The following is a 22,569-nucleotide window of genomic DNA, read 5'->3' on the forward strand; positions in this document are numbered from 1 at the left end:
ATAGAACATATCTACTATAATTCCTTAAAGTAATTTTGTGCTTTTTGTGTTCTTTAGAATATTTTCATTCAGTGGTATATAAAACTTAACTTAAAACTGAATCCAGGACTGACTTTTCCCAAACCACCTAAAAGCATTTCTCATTACCCTATTCACCTTTGCCACTTAAAATTGGTGATCTGAGATTAGAGATTTCTGTGGAGTCATGATGGACTTGAATCCTGTATTCCTAAGCAAGTCACGTAAACTTGAAACAACAGTTTCCTTAAGTATAAAGTGGGCATTTTATTTTAAAAATAGGCTTTGTTTAGGTCAATTGGCATTATATAGAGAGTGCTTTGCAAATCTTAAAGCATTGAACTTATGATTTGTTTTATTTGCCTGGGTATATTATCATATTCAAATGCCATTTGCTATGAGGATATTTTCATGGATTTATAACTAACTGATAAGGGCCAATTTATAAATTTGGGTGGCTATTAGAGTATTTCTGGAAAGCTCTTGAATCATGACAACTTTTAACAAATTTAAGATAATTAACAACTGATTTCTTCTCCAGCTTGTTGTTACTGTAACTATTAGGAATATGGTTGCTAACAAGAAAATGATTTTAAAATTTCTTTCTTGAATCACATTAGACAAGCATGATTTGGGCAAAGATAATGATAATTTAGTGACCTTTATAGGCTGAAGGCCATAATTTAAAGTAGATGACAGTAATCAATCATTGTCTGTTTTTGAATATGGAGTTTGCTTACATATATGGCTATGTGGCTAAATGGAATTTCAAGCACAGGTTTCATATTGTTTTGGAGATTTTGAATTTGATATCTCATTAGATAGTCAAGATGCTACATCTTCTCTTTGTTTGTAGAGATTATTTATGTTTTGTATTTATTTGATTCAGAATATTGCCATTATCTCAGAAGCAGCCAGTTCAGGTATTTCATTACAAGCAGACCGTCGAGCTAAAAATCAGAGGCGAAGAGTACATATGACTTTGGAATTGCCTTGGAGTGCTGATAGAGCTATTCAGCAGTTTGGTGAGTTAAAACTATATTCTATTTTCAATTGGCATATTAAAGTAATTGCGCAATTAACTTGTTGTCCTTAAATTGTGAAAGTGTGTAAATTTAGCCATATTTAATTTATGGTTCCCTAATAGATTGATAAAGTCAGTAAACTAAAGTCTTAGACCCTTAATTTCCCAGATGATTGCTATCCTTCCTTTTCGGCTCATTTCAGATTCCCAATGAGAAAGTGACAAAGACTGCATTTTTATTTATTTGAATGAATTCCTGGTAACAGAGCAGTGCTCTTTCTGCTGCAGAGCTCCCTGCCCCCAGCTCAGTGTGCTGATAGGCCAGTAACAAATGAATTTTAGATTGAGCTTTTTGCTTACTGCTTCTGTTCTAGTGAATGTCAGCTTCAATAGAAGCTTAAAACCAATCCTAATAATCTTACCAAATAAACAAGATCATTTACTTTTCCCCCCCTAAATGCAGGAAGAACTCATAGATCAAACCAAGTTACTGCTCCAGAATATGTATTTCTAATTTCTGAATTGGCTGGAGAACAAAGATTTGCATCTATAGTTGCTAAAAGACTGGAGAGCTTGGTAAGTTTCTGTGAAGTCCCTTTTTGGTATCATTTAAAGAATATGATGGTTTCTATATGGCTGTCTTCTAGTAAAAGGAGACTGGGCTATGATTTTGCACTTGTGTGTTTTTGATAGGGGGCACTCACACATGGTGACCGAAGAGCAACAGAATCTCGAGATTTGAGCAGGTTCAACTTTGATAACAAGGTACATTTTGCCTATAATCTCTGTATTTAAACATTTTTGTACCTACTTTGAAATTGTAGTTTTAAAAAAAAAATCACTAAAATTTCCTTGAACAGAAAATTAGTGGTCTATTTAGAGTAAAAAGAATATAATATGAATGTCATGTAAATACATTGATAAACATGCATTTAAACTAGTATAATTTGGTGTTCATTCAGTTACAGTTCTTGGGCCAATGTAAGAATCTAAATGTTACATTAAAATTCTTCTTATACCATGTAGACTTGGAATTCTCAAATATCTATGACTGAGAACCCAAGAAGTAACATTGCTTTCAAAATTAGTTGGAAGTTAGTTATACTTACTATATTCCTGATTGAGAGATTCCATAGTGTGTCATACAGCAAAATTCTACTTTATACAAGATGTTAATACTTAGAGGTTGTTTTTCTTTTATTTCTTTTCCCTCCAGTATGGTAGAAATGCTTTGGAAATTGTTATGAAATCCATTGTGAACCTAGATTCCCCAATGGTATCACCACCTCCTGACTATCCTGGAGAATTCTTCAAAGGTAAAATATTAGATAGAGCAAAATCTACTATACAAAAATAAAACTTTATTCAAGTTCAAATAAATAAAGCTTTATTAAAATGCCACCACAGATATTCAAGGTATAAAGACTCTCTGATGCTATGTCATTCAAACCATACCTGAATCATTACCCTCCCTTTAAATAAAGAAAACTAGTTCAAATCAGGTCTCAGACACTTGTTAGCTGTGTGATTCTGAACAAGTCACTTTGCTCCACTTGTCTCTAAAATTAAGAAAACTATTTAAGTGAAAACAATAAATAAATACTTCCCCTTTGAGTACTACTTGAAACAATTTTATTTGTATAAAAGTTTTCAATTTTTGTAATCACACGCATTTTATCTTTTATGGTCATCATATTTGGTCAAGAACTCTTGTCACTTTGAATCATGAAAATTATTATGCCTTTTTTTCTTCTAGTTTTATTTCCCTTGAGATTCTTGAATTTTGTCAGCTAAAATAATTTTTTGGCATACTAGTTTAACACTTAGTAAATTTATCATGAGCAGCAATTATCTCTTCTATGTAAAGCCTGCTTTATTCTTATGTTAATATAATGCTTATATATTTCATGTAAGCCTCAGGTATTTTGTATATTTTGTTGGCTATTGTGAAAGGAATGTATTTTTGTATTCTTCTAAGTTCTCTTCACTAACATATAGAAACCTTAATTTGTGGATTTACTTTGTATCCTACTAAAGTGATTAAGTGTTCGTTTAATCTTTATTTGAATTTTCAGGGTTCTCTATATAATCATTTGTAAAAGGCAATAACATGGTTTCTTGAATGATTGATTATTTTTCTCAATTTCTTTTTTTACTACTATTGCTGTTATTATTTATTATCATAGCAATTCTAGAGACTATATCAAGTAAAATAAGATTTAAACAAAGTCATTTGCTTTGTTCCTTTTTTTATTAGTAAGACCTCTGAGGTATCGCCATTACATTGATCTTCACCCACATAAGTTATTACCTCTCTCTTGTTCCTGAAATTTGACACATGAATAATCTTAATCTGTAATATTGCTCTACTTTCCTTGTGAGTGTTGTGGGTATGGGTATTTAAAATTTCATTCATTAGGTCTTATTCCATGAATTCTGAATGAGATCTGTAAGCTCAAATTCATCTCCATTTCATTAGCATCTTGATTATTAATCATATAAACATGTAGAAAAGGCATGGTTATGTGAGATCATAGATTTTCTTAATAGCTCTTTTCTTACATATTTTTCCTCTTTTGAACCACTGAATGTCTGTTGCTAATCTTCCTCCATTGTATCCCCTCTTATATCAAACCCTTGGTAAGTATGCAAAAAGTTTTCCTCCTCTTCCTTTTGACTGCCAGCCCTTTCTTCTGCTCTTTGTTAGATATAGTCAATCCCTGGCCTCATTATTTTAAGCTGAGACACGCCAGTATTAGAAACACTTACTTGTAAAAGTCAACCCCAGTAATATTTTGTATTTTCTGTAAAATAGTGTTTTCTGTTACTTCTTTTTTAAAAGATATTAATTAATGTTTTTTATAAAAAGACTACTTAATAATTTTCAAATGTTAGTAATAATTAAACTTTGCCTAAATTATAATCTTTATTTTGATATGATTAAAATATATCAATGATATTTTTACCCTAAACTAGTATAATTATGAATCAAAAATAATGGTAACTCTTCTTAGTTCATTTTTACCATTTTGTCATAAAAGCCTCTTCATCTAACCAGGGATATTTGAAATTCCCTAAATCAACTTAATTGGATTATAATGTTAGATTTTTTTTTTTTTTCCGTCTTTCACTGTCATTTCTCAGTGGCCAATCAAAACACATCAACACATTTGTCATGTCTGCAAATTCTCATTTTGTACAAATAACCTCTTTTCCTGAAATTTGAGAAACTTGTTCACTGCCACTTCCCTGTAATCACCACAATTGGTCACTGCATTGACCAGAATAAGCCTTTCAGTAATCATTTTGTTATTGTAGTCTTCATATACACTTAACTCCTGTCTCTGCTTATTTTGCATTACTTAGACTTAGATTTTCTTTCTTTCTTTTTTCTTTATAAAGCATTTTATTTTGAAAACTTATGCATGGATCTTTTGACAAAATTGACCCTTGCATAGCCTTGTGTTTCAGATTTTCTCCTCCTTCCCCCCACCTTCTTCCCTAGATTCTAAGCAATTCAATATATGTTAAATCCAATATGTGTAAACATAGAGTTCTCTTGCTGCACAAAAGAAATCAGATCGAAAAAAGAAAGTAAATGAGCAAGAAAACAAAATGCAAGCAAACAACAACAAAAAGAGTGAGAATGTTATATTGTGATCCATATTCAGTTCCTACACTCCTCTCTCAGAGTGTTAGATGTCTCTCTTCATCACAAAATCATTGGAACTGGCAGAATTGATCGTTGTGTAATATTGATGTTGGCGTGTACAATGATCTCCTGATTCTGCTCATTTCGCTTAGCATTAGTCCATGTATAGACTTAGATTTTCAAGTTCATTGAATTCTTCATTGTGATCTTTTCTTAGGGTGCAGTAATTGCTTAGTTTAATACTACCCTCTCTTTTGTCCATTCCCTACTCTACTTTCAGGGTACCCACTTGACTACCTCTCCTTAACTAAATGGACATATTTTAATTCCTGAAGTAAATGCTTATCCCTTCAATTGCAAATGAAAAAAATGGAGTGTTTTGGAAACACTCCAAGTAACTTGGTAAATGCCAGGCTGAAGAAACAGCGTTGAAACTTAAAACTCTGGAGCCAAATATTGGGACAAATGTTACTGCATTTTTAAAAATGAAGAATCTTAAGTGTTTTAGCTTAAACATCAGATTATGTCTTCAGAAGTGTAAAGCTTTGATTTAAACAAGTAGGTAGAGAATAGTAAGGTTGTGTTGGGAAAATGTTAGTGACAATTTTGACATACAAGTGTTGTATCTACAGATAAATTTTTTGTTGAAGGATTTTGTTAATCATCTAAGTTTTCTTCAGTATCATTCCTTTTTCCCTTCTCATGGAGGTATCCTTTATTCTCGTGTTAACAATATTATTAAATACAAAAGAAGACCAAATACTTTGCAAAACTGAATAGATGTAGAGTGCACATCAAAATTTTTCAGCATTTCTATACATTATTGTAGTTACTGTGTATATTTTTAGTCTGTTTTATTTCACATAAACCTTCCCGTGCTTCTCCATATTTGTTATTTCTTACAACACAATAATTATTTTTTAATTACATTTTTGTATCACAGTCTCTCTAACCATTCCCTAATCAGTGGGCATATGCTTTGTTTTCCAGTACTTTGCCATCACAAACTGAGTGCTGCTATAAAGATTTAAGATTTTGGCATATAGGAATACTTCTTTTCAGTGCTTTCATTTAAGGTTATATTTTCAAACTAAAAAATTAATCAATTTAAATAGGGTCTTGTGTGTTTGGTATTCTATATCCAGATTTTACCCTAAAGCTCCTAGAATATAGAACAGACCTTTCTAAATTCTGAGATTCTTTTTTTCTGTTATACACTTGATAGCAAAGGCTAGATGTCTTAAACTAGCCTCTCACCTCTCCCACCCTCACCCCCACCCCACCCCACCCCCAATTCCCAATCCTTTTTCCTGCTACCAATACTTTGTCCATTGTATCTAACTGAAACAAAATCAAGCTTCCTTTTCTGGTAGAACTTCAGGGTTCTTTTAGAGCAATGGTAAATATGGATGGCCATGGTTAGGTGAAATTGACTTATCAAGGAAATGGCTTAAGAGATATTCATATATTTTCTTGTAGATGTCCGACAAGGCTTAATAGGCGTGGGTCTTATAAATGTGGAAGACCGTTCTGGAATTTTGACTCTTGACAAAGGTATTCCTCTTGATTTTGTTTTTATATTGTGTGTGTGTGTGATTCATATTTGTGTAAAAAATGTACATTTGTTATATTGCATATAGCAATAATATATAAATTGTATATTAAATAAAATATATATTCATATACTTTAATGTGCGAATTAGAATTCAATATTTTCAGTAAATAGACCTTTCTGGAAATGAAAAATATACATTTGGAAAATTCTATGTGAGTATCCAAAAACAAACTCTTTTGTTTGTATGCTTTATATACATAAGGGGCATCCTTTTATCCCTGTTTAAAGTATAAGTTTTCTTATGAGTGGGGATTATTTCATTTATTGTCAGCTTGTCTTTCATGCCTTAAAACAAAGGTTGGCATTTACTAATTGGTAATATGCATTGGACCAAAAGAAGATAGTGGATACATGTACATGACATGGTAGCAGGAAAAAAATGCTAACGTGTTAGAATTTTCCTAAGGCGATTTTAGGTGAAAAGAAAGATAGGAAAAATCAGAGAACTATATATGAAAAGGGAGCAAAGCCAAATAATGACAGTTAAATGTATATTTTTGTTCCTTATCACTTAAGTTAATTAGAGGTTTAATTGTGATTTCTCTTTCAGATTACAATAACATAGGAAAATTCCTAAATCGTATTTTGGGTATGGAGGTCCACCAGCAGAACGCCTTGTTTCAGTATTTCTCAGACACACTTAATGCAGTCATACAAAATGCCAAAAAGAATGGAAGATATGATATGGGTATTTTAGGTAAGTAGTAAGCTCAAAATAAAGTAACATATTCATATGTTATTACTTTTTTTTTTTCTTATATTGACTTTATTATTCTTTAAAGATCTTGGTTCTGGGGATGAGAAGGTGAGGAAAACAGATGCTAAGAAATTTCTAACACCAGGATATTCAACTTCAGGTCATGTTGAATTGTACACGGTAGGTTAAATATATATATTTCATGTTGTGGGCAAATCTGATGCTTACATGAATGCCCCGTCAAGTATCTCATAGTGGTACCTTACTTTGTTTTTATTTTGTTTCTCCTACAGATCAGTGTAGAGAGAGGCATGTCTTGGGAAGAAGCAACCAAGATTTGGGCAGAACAGACAGGACCAGATGATGGCTTTTATTTATCACTGCAAGTAGGAGCCTCTAATAGCTCAACGACTATGAGACCAGACCAATTTCTTTTTCAGCAATATAGTTTTTATTGGTTTCTTTAATGTTTTAAAAAATACATTGTAGAATACATTCATGAAATTTTTACTTCCTTTATTTAGTTAAATAATATTTAGCAAAGCAAAACATTTATGAAGCAATGTCTGTGTGCTAGGCACTTTGCTGAGAGAGTACCAAAGATAAAATTATAAGAAAAATAAAGTGTACTCTCAGAGTTTATAATCTTTGAGGGGAAATAATACACTAAAGATTGCTGGAAGGGCATTGGAGGGAGGATGTGGAGTAGAACCCAGTACCTGGGTTTAGGTGTCAAAAGTCTGGAAAGTCAGAAAGTGGCTGATAGGTGTTTTATCAGTGAAAAATAATTTATTAAAGGGTTTATGTTTTATTTATTTAAATATCTGAAATACCAAAGGCGGGGAGGGAGGGTGCAAGAACAGTCCTTAAATTCAAAAGGCTCCCATTTTAGGTTCTCAACAAACATAAAAGTAGAGTAATTTGTGTGCACATTATATATGGTGTTATGTTTTCACAAGTGTGGCTTGAAGCTAGTAGATAGCATGAACATCTTGTCACCAGGAGCTGGGCTACCTAATGATGAAATGTTTGAGCCTTAGCAACCCATAAAACGATATAAGAAATGGTCCTTAGTCTTTGTCCACTTACTTTGTAAACATAATAACAGAACTGGGACAATGAATGCTCAGAATGCCTTTTTTTAGGCTGCCAAAATTTTTGGCTATTGATCCTCTAAATGTAAGGTCTTTGCCCAACTTTACCAAGTGGATGTAGTGTGAGAAGAAGTAAGTCATATTAAACTTGTGGCTTTTTTTTAATCTAAGTGAAACCAGAAAGATGAGGGAAGTTATAGTTAAATGGAAGTGTGACTCTCAAGTTCTTTTTGGCAAAACAAAGAAAGGAGCTTCAAGAATTATTTTTGAATGGGTCATTGTATTATATTAATGAGTATTTGCAGAAAGGTTACCACAAAGATAACTATTGCATATACCCCAGTGACTCCTGTGGAGAACAGAATATGAAGACATTTTGTGACTATTGTCTTCTCCTTGTTACCTGGAATGTGCCTAAGAACACACCACAATTAAAATGCTTCTTGTCCTAGATTAATTACAGTAATAATCCTGGTCCTAGAGAGGAAAGTAGATGAAACTAAAAAATCTCCTATTGATAGAAAGGAGGTCTAGGTCACATGCACAGTCCAGCATACTTGGGTCTTGATTAACTACTCAAAGGGCATGGAACAGTCATATAGTTGGAGGTGATTTGCAGTGTAAGAAACTAGAAGCAGAAGTAAAAAAATTTTTTTTTTTAGTTATATGTAATGTTTAACCTATGTTGGATTACTTGCTGGTTAGGAGAGGGGAGAGGTGGGAAAGAGAAAAAAACACTGAGTTTTAGAAAGGTGAATGTTGAAAACTGTCCTTGTATTTTAAAAAATTAAAAGCTATAATTAAATACAAATACTTTTTTAAAAAGAAGCTTACATTCTAAAAAAAATAAATAAATAAAAAGTTACGTAGGTGCATGTTTCGTATCAATGAAGTTGAAACTTGACTGCACACATTTGAGTTCCCTTTAGGGATCAATGACAATAGACCAAGTAGTGTTGTATTTATCTCCGTAAAATATTTTATTAGAATGATATATCTTGATCTTTTTTGCAGATAAGAAATAATAAAAAAACTGCCATCTTGGTGAAAGAAGTGAATCCCAAAAAGAAGCTTTTCTTAGTTTATAGACCAAATACTGGGAAACAGCTTAAATTAGAGACTTTGGCTGATCTGAAAAAGAAGTATAAAAAGGTAATTTTCTTACGTGTGTGTCCATGGGTTTATAGACTTTGTAAACTTTCTCGTGTAAATTATTTTTTAAATGGAAATTCCAATTTTATTTAAAATATCTAAGGTAAGATTATCAAAAGATGATTGGGATGTTAGAGATATAAAGGGACCTTAGAAATCATCTTGTCCTACCTCTTATTTTAGATGAGGAAATGAGGTGAGATGATTTGCTTCAAAGATCATTCAGTAATTTCAGTTCAAAGTTCAATTTACTGTATATCTACAAAATCTTATCTTCCTTTCTTCCTTGCTTCTTCCTCTTTCCCTCTCTCAATGGATGCTGAGATGCCAAGATGCCTACTAAGCCTAATTTTGTGTTTTATAGAGGAGTTAAAATTCCATTAATCATTGGTTTGAATGCTTTGGAAGGGGCTTTAGAAAATAACATTATTGTTTTCTAATACTGATGACTTAATCTTGGGCTTTTTTGGAAACAACTTCTAATTCTACCTATAAGTCTCTACCAAAACCTTTTATGTTGCTAAAACAAACCTAATTCACATCTGTTCATTAATGGTTAATAAGTACAATTTTATTAAGCATCTAATCCGTCCTCGTTACTGTGCTAGACATTGAGCATATCCAAAAACCCCAAAAATAATAAAACCAGGCCCTTCAGGAATGTTCGTTGTGGGGTGGGAGAAAAAGTCAATGATTATTGAGGAAATCAGGAAAAGTTTCATATAGAGTTCTCAGTTTTGAGGAAAATAAGAGTTTAGTCACTACTTTCTGATAACTTGGATTTTGCCTTGTTTTTACAGGTAGCTTCAGATGATGCCTTGGCTCACTGGCTAGATCAGTATAATTCATCTGCAGATACATGTACTCATGCATATTGGTTAGTATTTGAATGATTTTCAGAATATTTGACAATGAAATGAAGATATAGTAACATAGCTGCATTCACTTTTTTTGTTTTTTATTTTGTCAAAGTATTAGATATTGATTTTTAGAAACACGGACTTTTAAATCTTTTTCTTTCTATACATTCCCTGTATTGCTCATAGATATTTATGCTCAGTGCTCAAATTTCAGCTTACTCTGGTCATGGAGAGTAAATGTTTCATCCTATTTTTCCAAATTTCCTTTTTGTTTAAATCACTCTTATGCTTTAAACCACAACTTCTGAGATACGATCTTCCCAAAATGGAATTTTAGTATTTAGTGCTTGAGTAAGCAAATAGAAATGCAATGGGAATAAAGCAGCCAAAGTTTTCTAAACTATTATATATGGGTTTATATTCTGCTAGAAGAATTATATTTTGTAATGAAGGTGAGGAATGAATCTCTTAGATGATGCTTATGATTTGAAATGAATATTCAGTAGCTTCTAATAAGTTGTCTTTTCCATCTAGGTATCTTGTATGACTTAGAATATCTTGCTCACTTAGTAGAATGTGGCCCATTTTGTGAAAAGTAATAGGAAAAAATAGGCCTAATTTTTATCTGCTCATTATTGAGCAGATGGGTAACGTTGACTTGTCGTGAGCAATACATTTCTTTGGGAAGATGTTACTGTGTTGAATGTTAGGACTATCCTCCAGGTTTTATGTTCAAAGAAGCTAACTTAAGAATAGGCCTTCTGGTAATAATTTCTGCTTTTGTGAATAAACTGAATGCTATATGCAGTTTGATTTCAGTGCTTTTAGGGATCTGAAGTTTTGTCATTGTTGATATAAAGCATCAACATTTTCTAATCTTTTGTGCACTGGACTCTAGGATCTTGGTCTTTGAACAAGCTCAATCTTTTAATCAGCTATTTGCCATTAAAATGATATTCAGAATACAGATTTTGAACTTTGTAAGAATATCTTTTCTTATATACATGTAATACGCATGCGATATATATAAGCATTATAAGTTTATAATGCGCTTATATATTACATGTATATAATTATAATTAACTTTTCAATATTACCATTTTGATATGATACTCTAAAGACTTGTTAATGTTGCACTATAGAGGCAATCCCAAACTTGTTTCTGTACTAGGAGATAACTTTTTATCTGATAATTTGATGGAATATATAATCATCTTCCACTAAAGACTGAAATTGTTTTGTACCTTTCAGCTTTAATTCCATCAGTAATTAGTCTTTTATCATTGCTTATTTATTTTACTGATAGTTGAGATTGGGAAGTAGCATTTATTGGGCATTGTTAACATTTGGGATAATGAGTGTAAAATTAAAATGATTAGGTGACTGAAGTAGTTAACTAGAAACTTGATAGTCCCTTTTCAAGGAATCAAGACAATCAAAACAGTGATTGTTTGATAAGTTTGTATAGAAAATCTAAAATGGCAAAGACAGATATATGAGAAAAAGATTTGCTGATCCTGAGGTGTGAAGTATAAGGAAGGTACAATGGAGCCAATTAAGTGGGGAGTAGATAGAGATCATGAATTTTGTCTTTGAAATTAAAGAATTGGAAAATTCTGTCCATTAATCTGTTTCCCTCTTTCTTCCTCCCCTCCCCCCAGGAGAGGCAATTGCAAAAAAGCAAGTTTGGGATTAATTTGTGAAATAGGTCTTCGATGTCGTACCTATTATGTTTTATGTGGCTCAGTACTGAGTGTTTGGACAAAAGTTGAGGGAGTTCTAGCATCTGTCAGCGGCACAAATGTGAAGATGCAGATAGTTCGGCTACGAACAGAGGATGGGCAACGTATTGTAGGTAAGTTTTATTTCTATTGCTTATGAACCCGTGCTAGTCTATAAGCTATAAGAGATAGCCCATTGTTTTCTGACTTTTGTTTCTATTCAGAGGCAGCATGGAGGAGAACTAGAGAGAGCCAATTCTTCCGAGTCAGAAGGTTCTCCTTTAATTTTTCTCACCTCTGATCCACACTGCCTGAGTAGAGGCCCCTGAACTCTCTTGGCCTCAGAACCCCCTTCACCACCACCACCACCACCACCACCCCTGCTTCTTCCCCTGCTCACCACTAAGAGTTGCAGAGGGAATTATCACTTGTGATTTCCCACAGGATGCAGTTATATGTCCAAGACACCATAAAAAGCACCCCTATAGATGTACTTTTATTTCCTACTAGGTGGTGAAACACAGGCCTTGAAATCACAAAAAATTGAGTTCAAATTGGACCTCATTCACTTAGCAGCAAGCTGATTGTGGCACTGAACCTCTCTGTCTCAGGTTCCCCCATCTATAAAATAGGGATAGAGCACCTACTGCTTGGTGTGCTGAGAGGATCAAATGAATTTAAGGTCCTTTTCAAAGCTTCAGATGCTGTTTATGAAACAAGCTGTTATTATTGCTGTTTTTCCAGCCAAGTTTCCATTTGGCACCTTCAGCTTTTTCTTGATAGTAAGAGTCAGGGCCTCCTGTGTCCTTGCCCTCCCCCAGATCACGTGTCCCGGCTTCCATTAATTCTCTGGAGCACCCTCCTGAGCCAGCCTTAGTAGCTACAGAAATAGAGGACACAATCCCCTTCACAGGGGAAAGGCTTCATGACTAAGAACATAAAGAGTTGATTGGATGTAGAGGTTTGGGAAGATGTCCCATTTGCTTTGCTGTATGATCCTAAGCAAGTCATTCTAATTCTGACCTCCCTGGCCCTCATCATACTCATGAGAATGACAGCTGCAGTGTCCTACTAGATGGAAAGACTGGACAGTAGCCCTGTAGAAATCAGCAAGACGAGAGTACAGCACTGTCAGGTGGCATCATAGTCTTTGGGCAGTTACTGATCCTACTATGTGCTGATTGGAATCCAGGACATGGCCCAGGAAGGTGACGGTGCCGTCCTCATTCAGTATCTGTTCTTGGTTCTTGAATTATGGTGCTCTCAGATTCTTCCTCTTCAGCTGATTGCCAAAGAGATCGGCAAGCAGCTCCACCAGCAGCTTTTTTATTGGAAATCAAGATTAGTTTCTTTCCTCTTTTGAAACTTGGTAGGGATAACTATATGGTGCATCCAGCCCTGGAGTCAAGAGGACCCAAGTTCAAATCCAGCCTCACATACTTAACATAGCTCTGTGACCTGGGACTAGTGGCTTAAAAACAGAAGAAATTTGTTGCAGTTCCAAAGTATGGCTTTTGCTTTTCCCATGATTAGACAGTCCCTAAGAATTTTTCAAACCCAATTTCTGCTTTATTTCTAATTACAGGTTTGATCATTCCTGCAAATTGTGTCTCTCCCCTTGTAAATCTTCTGTCAACGTCAGACCAGTCCCAGCAACTCGCAGTGCAGCAGAAGCAGATATGGCAGCAGCATCACCCACAGAGCATCACCAATTTGAGCAACTTGTAAAAGAATAGACTGCAGGTTTTTGACATGGGTGTTTCTGGAAAAGCTATCCAAGCATATCATTTGCATAAAAATCAGGGACAGATTCCAAAGAATTTTTTCAGTTGCGCTCTCTCTGGTAATATTTTGGGAATGAGGAGGTACCTGGAAAAGATGGCCAAACTGAGACTCAGCAATGCTGACGGTGGTGCAAATGTCCTTCCCTACGTAGGCTTTTCCTCTAGTACTTACTTAACTTCCCATTTGCTTTGACTTTGGGCAAGCAGGGGTGTTTTTTTTTTTTAATTCATGGGCTTTATTTGTTTGTTTTTTATTTCTTAAACTAAGACCACAATTTGTGCAAAAATGTGTGGAATTTCCCAAACTGGCTTTACCTTGATTTTTGTCCTTTAGCGCTCAGGGTTTACGCAGGACATCCATGCCGTGGCTGGGCGAGACTTCCCAGGATGCATGTCTTTGAGTCTTTAAATAGAGAAAATCTTTATTGGTTCTTCTTTTCAACGTGTAAAAACAGGTTTAGAACTAAGCATGAAATGGAAATGGTTGTACATCATGCATTCGGGTTCTTTCCCAGTTTTTGTTCTGACGGTGCATGTCTTTGAAAGCACGTCGTGAGTAAGATCCCACCAAAGTCAGGGGGTGGAGAGGAGCACAGTTGTATGGACAGCTATGCTTAGTAAGTGTTGCTTTTCTCCCCTCCTCTTCTGAGGCAGTGAGTCCACCACACGTATGCCCTTCTTTGTGATAAAATTCTTAAATTAAAAATTAGTTCATTTTAATGTATTAATAATATTCCTAATGTGCTGCAAAAAAAAAAGGCTCAAAGCCTGTTTTTCTCAAGATGGCATTTTTCCTTAATTGGAGATGGTTATGGAAACTAAGTGCAAATTGACCTCTATCTTGCAAAACAATCCTCTTATTTTTTACTTGTAATTTAATTTGTCACTTGTAAGATGAAACCTTACTTGAGCTGTAAAGTAGACAATGGGGAAAACACTTGAGGCTTCTGCTGTATGTGCTCTTTGTTACCCAGTAACTTGAATACTGTTTAATATGTTGTAAGACATTTGTAGAGTTTATCTGGAGCTGTTTAAAATGGTAATGTACAAATGTGAATAGTCACTTATCTATGATATGGGTAAGTTTTGTTTTGCCTATAATAGTAAATGTTTATAACAAGTGAGGGACAATGTTTGTCTTTTTTTTTTTTTTTCTTTTTTTTTTCTTTTTTTTTTTTTTTTTTTTTTTTTTTGCTTGCACAGGTTGCACTATTGAAAACTTTTGAGATTGTATAAACCTGTCCAGAAAGCTGCAAGACACCAAAATCTTGTAGATGTCAAATAAAAGTTATTGTACTAACAAGAAGTGGACTCTTGCTTAGGCAGTCATCCCATGTAGCAGCAGTTTCATTTTGGGTGTTGCCTCAGCACTCTGTTGAAGCTTTCTGTTCCAGTGAAAGTGAGCTCTTTCTGCCCTAAAGAGCTGATAGGTGGTAGCACTGACCCGTACTTGGACAAGGTCAGTTTCCACGTTGTTTCTTTTAGTCTTCTGGCATTGACCTGGAAGTGGAGAATTTCCCTCTCAGTATAAATAGTTAGGTGTTTCCTGGCAGAAATTGAGTACAGCTATCTATCTCTTGCAGGGGGAGGGGGAAGAGGTGGTAAATTTTCTTTAAGCACATACTTGGACATTTCATCATGAGTTTACTTAACATGCCTTCTAATGATATTAAATTGAGAAGAAAAATCTGTCCTCTTTTTTTGTTCACTTCCTTGTTGGAGTCTTTTCATTCAAGTGATCTCCTCTTAGAGTACCAGAACTATGCTTCTGCCTCCAATTAGACAGCAGAGAATAAGATTGCCCCTCAAGGTGTGAGTATAGGGCACATGGTAAGACCCCCATAGTGATCGGACAAAGAGATTCTAAAATAAAACAAACCCTTCCAATGGAAAGACATGGTGAGAGAATAGGCCTCTGCTGGCTTCTGGCCAAATTTCCAAACTTACTTGCTATTTAATGGTGATTTTTAAGTAAATCATGATTTCCTTTAAAGCAGTTCCAGAATAGTTCTTTCAGTATGCATTTAAATGACACTATAGTTGATGTATTTAAATTTACTCTTGGGGTAGTTAATCTTGCTGCCAGAAGGACATGATTTGTGATAGTGTTTTGATTCCTTGCTAAAATGAGGCATGTGTGTATATACATATATATGTATATGTGAGCATGTAGATATATATGTATGTGTTTATAGTGTTTTGTGTGTACACACACAGACTTTAAATGACCAAACTGAAAGTGTCAGAGAATAGGGATAAAGATGACCTGTTATAAGTGATGCTGGAGGTTTTGTATTTGAACCCTTCTCAGTGTGAAAGCACCGAGAAATTCTTGATTTTTTTTTTTTTTGGTACCCTGATAACTTTTGTGTTATACTTTAATGATTACATGCTCAGGGAAGTCTACTTCAGGGAAGTGGGAATTCTAAAGTTAAAAAGCCCCCTTCCTAAGAAGATTTGATTTCCAAACTTATGAAGTGTTAATCATTCTTTAAGGTTTTAGCCAAAGCAACTCAACGTAGAATCACTCATTTTAGTCTTTTTTGAACTAAGGACTTGATTTTTAATCTGACTTTTGTTTTTTGTTTTTGTGTCAAAAGCTCAATGTGATATTAAGCTTTGAAGTGTTTGTAGGAGTGGGGGAGAATTTTGGTTTAGAGTGTGTTGGAATTCCAGACCATAGCCTGGTGCAAAAATAATTTTTAAAGGTTTTCTCTAAATTTCTTCATTGCCAGAGAAGTCTTTGTAAATTAGTAGTCAGAATATCCAGATATGCTGTCTAATGATTCATATTTACAAGGATATTATATTAGCAAAACATTTCTAACAAAGACACAGCCTCATTTTCCCTATTACAACCTTAGCTATTGTAAATTGTTTAATTTTCTAAGTAATTTCTAGTTAGCCAGCTCCAAGGATAAGCTTATACTTCACATTACTTCACAGCTGCTATTAGAGGCTAGTAACTTTGGGACAAAAGAAGGCCACTGCCTTTAAATCGTACTGTGGGGGGATGGAAAGCAGTTGCCAATAGACAGAGCCTTTGAATCCTGATCATGTTCTGGTGAGGTCAAAAACAAGCAGAACATCTATCAAAGTGGGGCTCATTTAGATGATTCAGTTTTATGGACTTGAGGCAGTGGAACAACATTTTCTGGCTTTGACTTTTACTTTGGTCTTTTGGCAGGCAGGCTGGAAAGTCTGCCCCCTAGTAAGGAGCAGAGCCCATCCATACAGAAGTGTAAGGTACAGGCAAGGAGCTGGGAAAGGAGAGTCCAGACCCCTCAGGGCCTCACAGAAAAACACCTCATTTCTGCTTTTCTTCTGTCTTCCCTTGCTTGGAAGATGGAAGCTGTGTAAAGATGAGCAAAAAGTTGGAGGTTCTGTGAATTAAGGTATTGTATGTCCCCATACTAGAAAAGCAATTACTATTACACCACCAGAGTGTTAAAAATCTACCTTGATCCCTCTACCCTTTTGTTACCTGAGGCCTTCAAGGCCAACTATAATTTCTAATAGTTAAAACTTGAAAAAGCTACCAGTCTTCTGGTCAGAACACAGTGTTTTTTAAGGGCACATAAATGAAGGAAACTTGTATCCTATAAACATGCAGCTCAAATTAGCAATGCCTTTCCTGAATACCCACCCTTCAACCCTACTCTTTACTAGATGTGTACAAAACTCTGTATATAGACATGTTGAAAGTTACTGAGTTGAGGTCTGTAAATATTTTTTGTAAATGGAGACATTTTTCCTTCTTTGTTTCAATTTCCCTCTTCTTTCCCCCTATTTATTCACTTGCTGTACTACAGGGCATGGGAGTTTTTTTTTTTTTTAAATCTAGAAAAATGTGATAGACTTAGCTGAATTCTCCATATATTTTAAGATTTCTGTTCTGCATCCTTACTATAGAACTTCAGCTGTTTTCATATCTTAATATTTTTAACATGCCTGTTTTGCATTTTTATTTGTTGTTGTTGTTTCAAATTTTACACTGTGCAATGCTTTGGGGGTGGGGGGTGGACTCGTGCAATTTCTGATATTGTCATCGTGTGACTCTGCTCCTTTATGTTGATCTTTTGATGCCATTATAAGCTTTGAGTCATTCTATCCCACATTTCAGTTGAAATTTTTCTGCCTTCTATGGTGCATTTTGGAGTGTTCATATATCACTCCTAAGTAAATAAGGCTTGATTCCTCCAACCCTTGCACTTAAAACTCCGAATTTCTTTTCTCTAACCCCAGTGTGCAGCAACTGATGGAAACAGTTGCCGATTTGAAACCCATGCATGGTCCTTTTGCCATCATCATCCTCTTCTCTTTCTTTAGGAATCTTTTACAATCAATGCTTTAAACCCTGTGAGTAGTTGGCAGAAATTTGTGGTCACCTTTTATCTACTTGTGTGTGTGTTAGATGTGTTAATTTTTAAAGATTTGAACTGACAATAAAGTTTGTTTGTTTCTTTGTTTCTTTTTTTGAGAGGCCAAGGGCAATGGCCTACTGTATGTAGTAGCATATTGTGCTGTACAGCTGTACATACTAGAAACAAGCCTTAAATTCATGATTTTAAGTGGATTGGTATAATGAAGAATGGAGTAGTAGGCCATTTGAAACTGTTGGGCATTTCATCTAATGGACCTAGAATAAATTTATAACTTCATTTGGAATGGAAATGGAGGCATTTAGCATCACCAACCAAAAAAAATCTTAAAGTGGGTGTCTGTTTTTTGGAATCCTTAAAAGTTTATCTATGTGTGCACATGTGCACACACGTGAGAGAGAAGCAGTGTTTTGTTTGGTCTTCCATAGCAAAGGTTACAACTAAACAGGACTGAGTCCTGGGAGTGTGGATAGTAAAATCCCTTTGGTGTAACTGCTAATCTAGATCTTGTACTGGGGAAATCAGGTGGTGATCAAAAGAAATCACTACTTTGGAAACGAAACAAGCCAGTTATACATTTTTCCTGGAAAGAAAATAAATTTAACTGTTGTTAATGTGTAACTAGCAAGGACTTTCATGGCTGGATATTAAACACACCATTGCATCACAGGTAGTTTTCTTAACTATCACAAGAGTTGGGAAGTATATGTACATATTCTTGTGATATTTAGGGAAGCTATCTGTTTTAACAAGTTTGGGCTACTCCTTTTATTTGATAAAATGCTTTTACAAATACCTCCAGTGCCTGACCTTGCTTAAACACATCTTCCTTGCTCCCTGATTCTCTTTCTTCCACCTACAGTAACGTTGAAATCTTGTGTTTGTAGCATCATAAATCACGTTTGTGGCAATGTCTGATACCACAACTTACAGCACATTCTCTACCTTAACTTCAGAATCAAGCAAAGTGGAGACTTACAGAGTGAGAAAAGACATCATTTGAGTTGTCATATAGGAGTGTCTTCCGGGCAGGAAACCATATTCCTGGAGGTCCTCACATTTATCAGATGGGCCCAAATTCAAAATCCGCAGCATAGGGGATTTTTCACTCCTAAACTTGTGGTGCGGATGTGATGTGCCCTGAGGCCTCTGGAGTCCCTGCAGGCCCCAGGAAATCTTTTTAGACAAATGCACCCTGGGTCATGGGGGAGAGGTGGCAGCCAGCACTTCTTTTGATAGTATTCTGGCACTGAAGAAGATAAAGAAGCTTGAACTATTGATATTTTGTCTTTCTGACCTTGGCTTTTCTGGGTAGAGAACTTTTTATTAGATACAGCACAGTCTAACTGTTGTAAGAAAAACCATCCATCTTAATGGTTTTATAATGAAATGGCTAAACTACTGATACTTCTCAATGACCACTTGTATCTACCATCAGCCATGAGAGGTGGGAAGAGGTACACTGTATCTCTGCAATAAGACTTGCCATGGTTCTACCTCCAAGCAAAGGATCTTTTTATATGTAGGCACAGAGCCTCCTTTTGATCCCGAAATGGTGCATCTTGAGATGGCGGAATGGATTCCAAAGATGACTTTCCAATCAAGGCAGATTGTGACTTTTGCCAACTTGTTGTTTTGCTGGTTTGTTATTGGTTTGTTTTTTTTTTTAATCACCTTTTTTATATTTCTACTCTGTTTTTGGAATCTGTCATGTAAAGATTCACTGTCTTGGTGATGCTGCATTGCTCCATGCAACTTTTTTCATGGTGAAACAGTACTCTTGAGTGTCAAGAATTTGCTGTTTGTACCATTCTGATTTTTAACTTGACAAAATTGGAATCTCATGCAATAAAAAAAAATGTACTGGATGCATTTAGCAGGGTTTATACTTGTAAACTGAAAAAAAAAAAGATCAACAGTGGGATATTATGGAAATCTGTATTTAGTTTTTTGTCGGGGGCTTTTTTTTGTTTTGGGTTTTTTCTTTTTTTTTGTAAAATTATTAAATTAAACTGGCTAATACTCTGGAGTCTTTGGTGTCCTTTATGGGAGAACAATGCTTTTTGGAGCACCTGTTTTTAGATTGTTGGTTGCCACATTTACCTTTTCATTTTTAATTGGTATCAGGTCAGCTTTGTATCTGCCCAAGATTGATAAATTGTAAGAGACTACATGGAATCATAGGTCTTTTGGTATCAGAAGGGATCAGAGATAGATTACCTAGTGATTCCAAATCTCAAAAACGGTAATAACGAATCCTGAAAGCTGCCTTCTTGTCGGATGTATTCTTAGCAGTCAAGAATATTAAACGACTTTAATTATTTTTAAAATTATTAATTAGGAATTATCACTTTTCAAGGTGTTCTGGGTTCTTTGTAAATGACAACAGTTTATTTCAAATTTGGGAAGGTTAACAATCATCTGTTTTTGGCTATCACATTTGAGAATTCTCCAATTTGGCTCCATTCAAAAATGAATGTTATTAGAATTCATGAACACCTAACCTGAGAGTTCAACTGAGTGTAAGAAAACCCCCAGCTGGTAATTAGCTAATGCCACAACATTGGAAGAACAGAAATTCCATCTCATCACTGAGGTTTTTCTTTGGCTTGAACTTTAACTATGTTTTGATGAAGGACCAAATGCCAGCACTAATGTCTATATCGATCTGTTTCAAAGGCTATTTTAGGACTTTATATATTAATATATAAAAATAGGCATTTCTACATATGTTCTCATAACTGGGCAGAATAATCTAGAGTGGAGGTCGACTCTAGAATACAGTGAGAATATCACCTCCCTCCTTCTGGATGCTTTATTCTTATCAAAGTTTAATCTTAATTTGGCAGCAGCTATGTAATTCATTTCATTTCATTAAGATTTATCCCATATTTTTCCAAATGAGTCTTGGAAGTAGAAAATCATAGGAACAGAGGGCTAGAATTAGGAATTTGCTATATTGTCTTCTGATAAGACGATCATTAACCATTATTAAGAGCTTGCTTGCTAAATTTCAGGTATTATGCTAAGTTCTAGAAATAAAAAACCAAAGCAAGTCCATGTTCCTTGAATTGTAATGGGAATAAAAATAGTACATTATTTGATGTACCCCAGAAACATACTGGTAGATGGAAAAGATAAGCTACCTTAGAATGGCACTGGTAGCCAAGGGAATAAAGAAAAGGCCTTCTGGACAAAGTGGTTCTTGAGCTCAGTCTTAAAGGAAACCAAGAAAGGAAGGGAATTCGCATGGAACAGAGCCAGTACAAAGATACAGAGGAGGGGTGGGTTGTAGAATGCAAAGGACAAGGGCCAACATGGCCAGAATGTAGAGTTTATACAAACAGGTATTTATATAATCTGTTCCTGGAGTTAATAGGTAATCACAGTCACTATAGTTTGAGTAGGAAAGTGACATAGTCAGATCACTTTAGGAAAGTCACTTTTAAGATATTAACAATGTCCAGAATTTCATGGAAATTCACTGTGCCTTTAGCTTCCTTATGGGGAGTGGGAGTGGTGTCAGTCAAAGGCCTTGAATGAATCTTTTTCTACTCAAGGAAAAGAAGCTTCTGCTGAATTTGTGATTCTTTGTAGAGTATCTGAGCTAGAAAAGACCTTGGACTTACTCCAACCCTTTAATTTTTAGAGATAAAGAAGGGGGTACCTGTTGAGAAAATGACTTGCCCAATACTAGAACAAAAGCATTGTGGTTTAGTGAAAGAATTCTAACTGGGTTCCAATCTTGACTCTGTCCCTTCATGGGCAAATAACTTGACCTACCTGGGTTTCACAGGATCACACATTTAGAGCCAGAAAGGATAGTAGTAAATATTTGATCCAACCTTATTTTATAGATAAACTGAGGCTGAGGCCAGCTGACCTCCAAGGTCACAGGAAGTAAGTGTAATGGGTAGGAGTCAAACTTAGATCCTCTCGATTAAGACAATATTGTGGTTTCCAGTACCTCTGTTAAAGAAAGGGGTTGGAGAGAAAACCCAGCTCTAAACCTATAATTAACCTAAGTCCCCTGAGTTCAAGGCCGCTTCTTCACTACACTTCATTTACTCCTCTCCCACTTTTCTGGCTCCCTAGCAGTGCAGTATGTGAAATGCCAATTAAAATAATTATTTAAAGAACTATTCTGGAAGCTTTCTAAAACTCGAGTAGTCACAACTTTCTGGATGAGCTCTGTTTCAAAGCACATATCTTGGTGAATGCTTCTTTGAATATTTATAATTATATTTATGTGGCATTCTGGTTGTCCATTGGTTATGCCTTTTGCCACATAATGAGGACACTTTCCAAGTACATATTTTCCAGATGTCGAACCATTAAACTGGTAAAGAAAAAAAAAATCTGGCTTTCTGGGCCTTATGATCCTTTTGTAGCAGCAAAATAGCTGGTACTCTTAGAAAGTCACCCACTGGGGTCTGCACACTGAAGGGAAGGAGATTTTTGATTTAAGGAGATAACTGCAATCTCCCTTAGTTGAAGGCAGGGTGATTCAGGGAACGGATTACAGTCTAGGATCCCAGAAAGGCCTATGTTATGTCAATCTCACAGGATC

The 22,569-nt window shown here is 35.1% G+C and overlaps 1 protein-coding gene across 3 annotated transcripts in view; it reads left to right on the top strand.

The window, feature by feature from the left end:
- Nucleotides 1-20,021, top strand: part of SBNO1 (strawberry notch homolog 1) — a 78,856-nt gene extending 58,835 nt beyond the window's left edge. For all 3 annotated transcript variants that reach the window (XM_051972667.1, XM_051972668.1, XM_051972666.1), the window contains 12 exons: nt 908-1,043; nt 1,506-1,618; nt 1,736-1,807; nt 2,259-2,358; nt 6,174-6,248; nt 6,860-7,006; nt 7,092-7,186; nt 7,300-7,392; nt 9,115-9,252; nt 10,053-10,129; nt 11,774-11,967; nt 13,419-20,021. In XM_051972667.1, coding sequence (XP_051828627.1) covers nt 908-1,043; nt 1,506-1,618; nt 1,736-1,807; nt 2,259-2,358; nt 6,174-6,248; nt 6,860-7,006; nt 7,092-7,186; nt 7,300-7,392; nt 9,115-9,252; nt 10,053-10,129; nt 11,774-11,967; nt 13,419-13,561 — 1,383 coding nt within the window. In that variant the 3' untranslated portion in view covers nt 13,562-20,021. The remainder of the gene's footprint in view (nt 1-907; nt 1,044-1,505; nt 1,619-1,735; nt 1,808-2,258; nt 2,359-6,173; nt 6,249-6,859; nt 7,007-7,091; nt 7,187-7,299; nt 7,393-9,114; nt 9,253-10,052; nt 10,130-11,773; nt 11,968-13,418) is intronic.
- The last annotated feature ends 2,548 nt before the right edge of the window (nt 20,022-22,569 follow it).

This window comes from Antechinus flavipes, chromosome 1 (assembly GCF_016432865.1).
Source record: "Antechinus flavipes isolate AdamAnt ecotype Samford, QLD, Australia chromosome 1, AdamAnt_v2, whole genome shotgun sequence".
In the NCBI taxonomy this organism is placed as follows: Eukaryota; Metazoa; Chordata; class Mammalia; order Dasyuromorphia; family Dasyuridae; genus Antechinus; species Antechinus flavipes.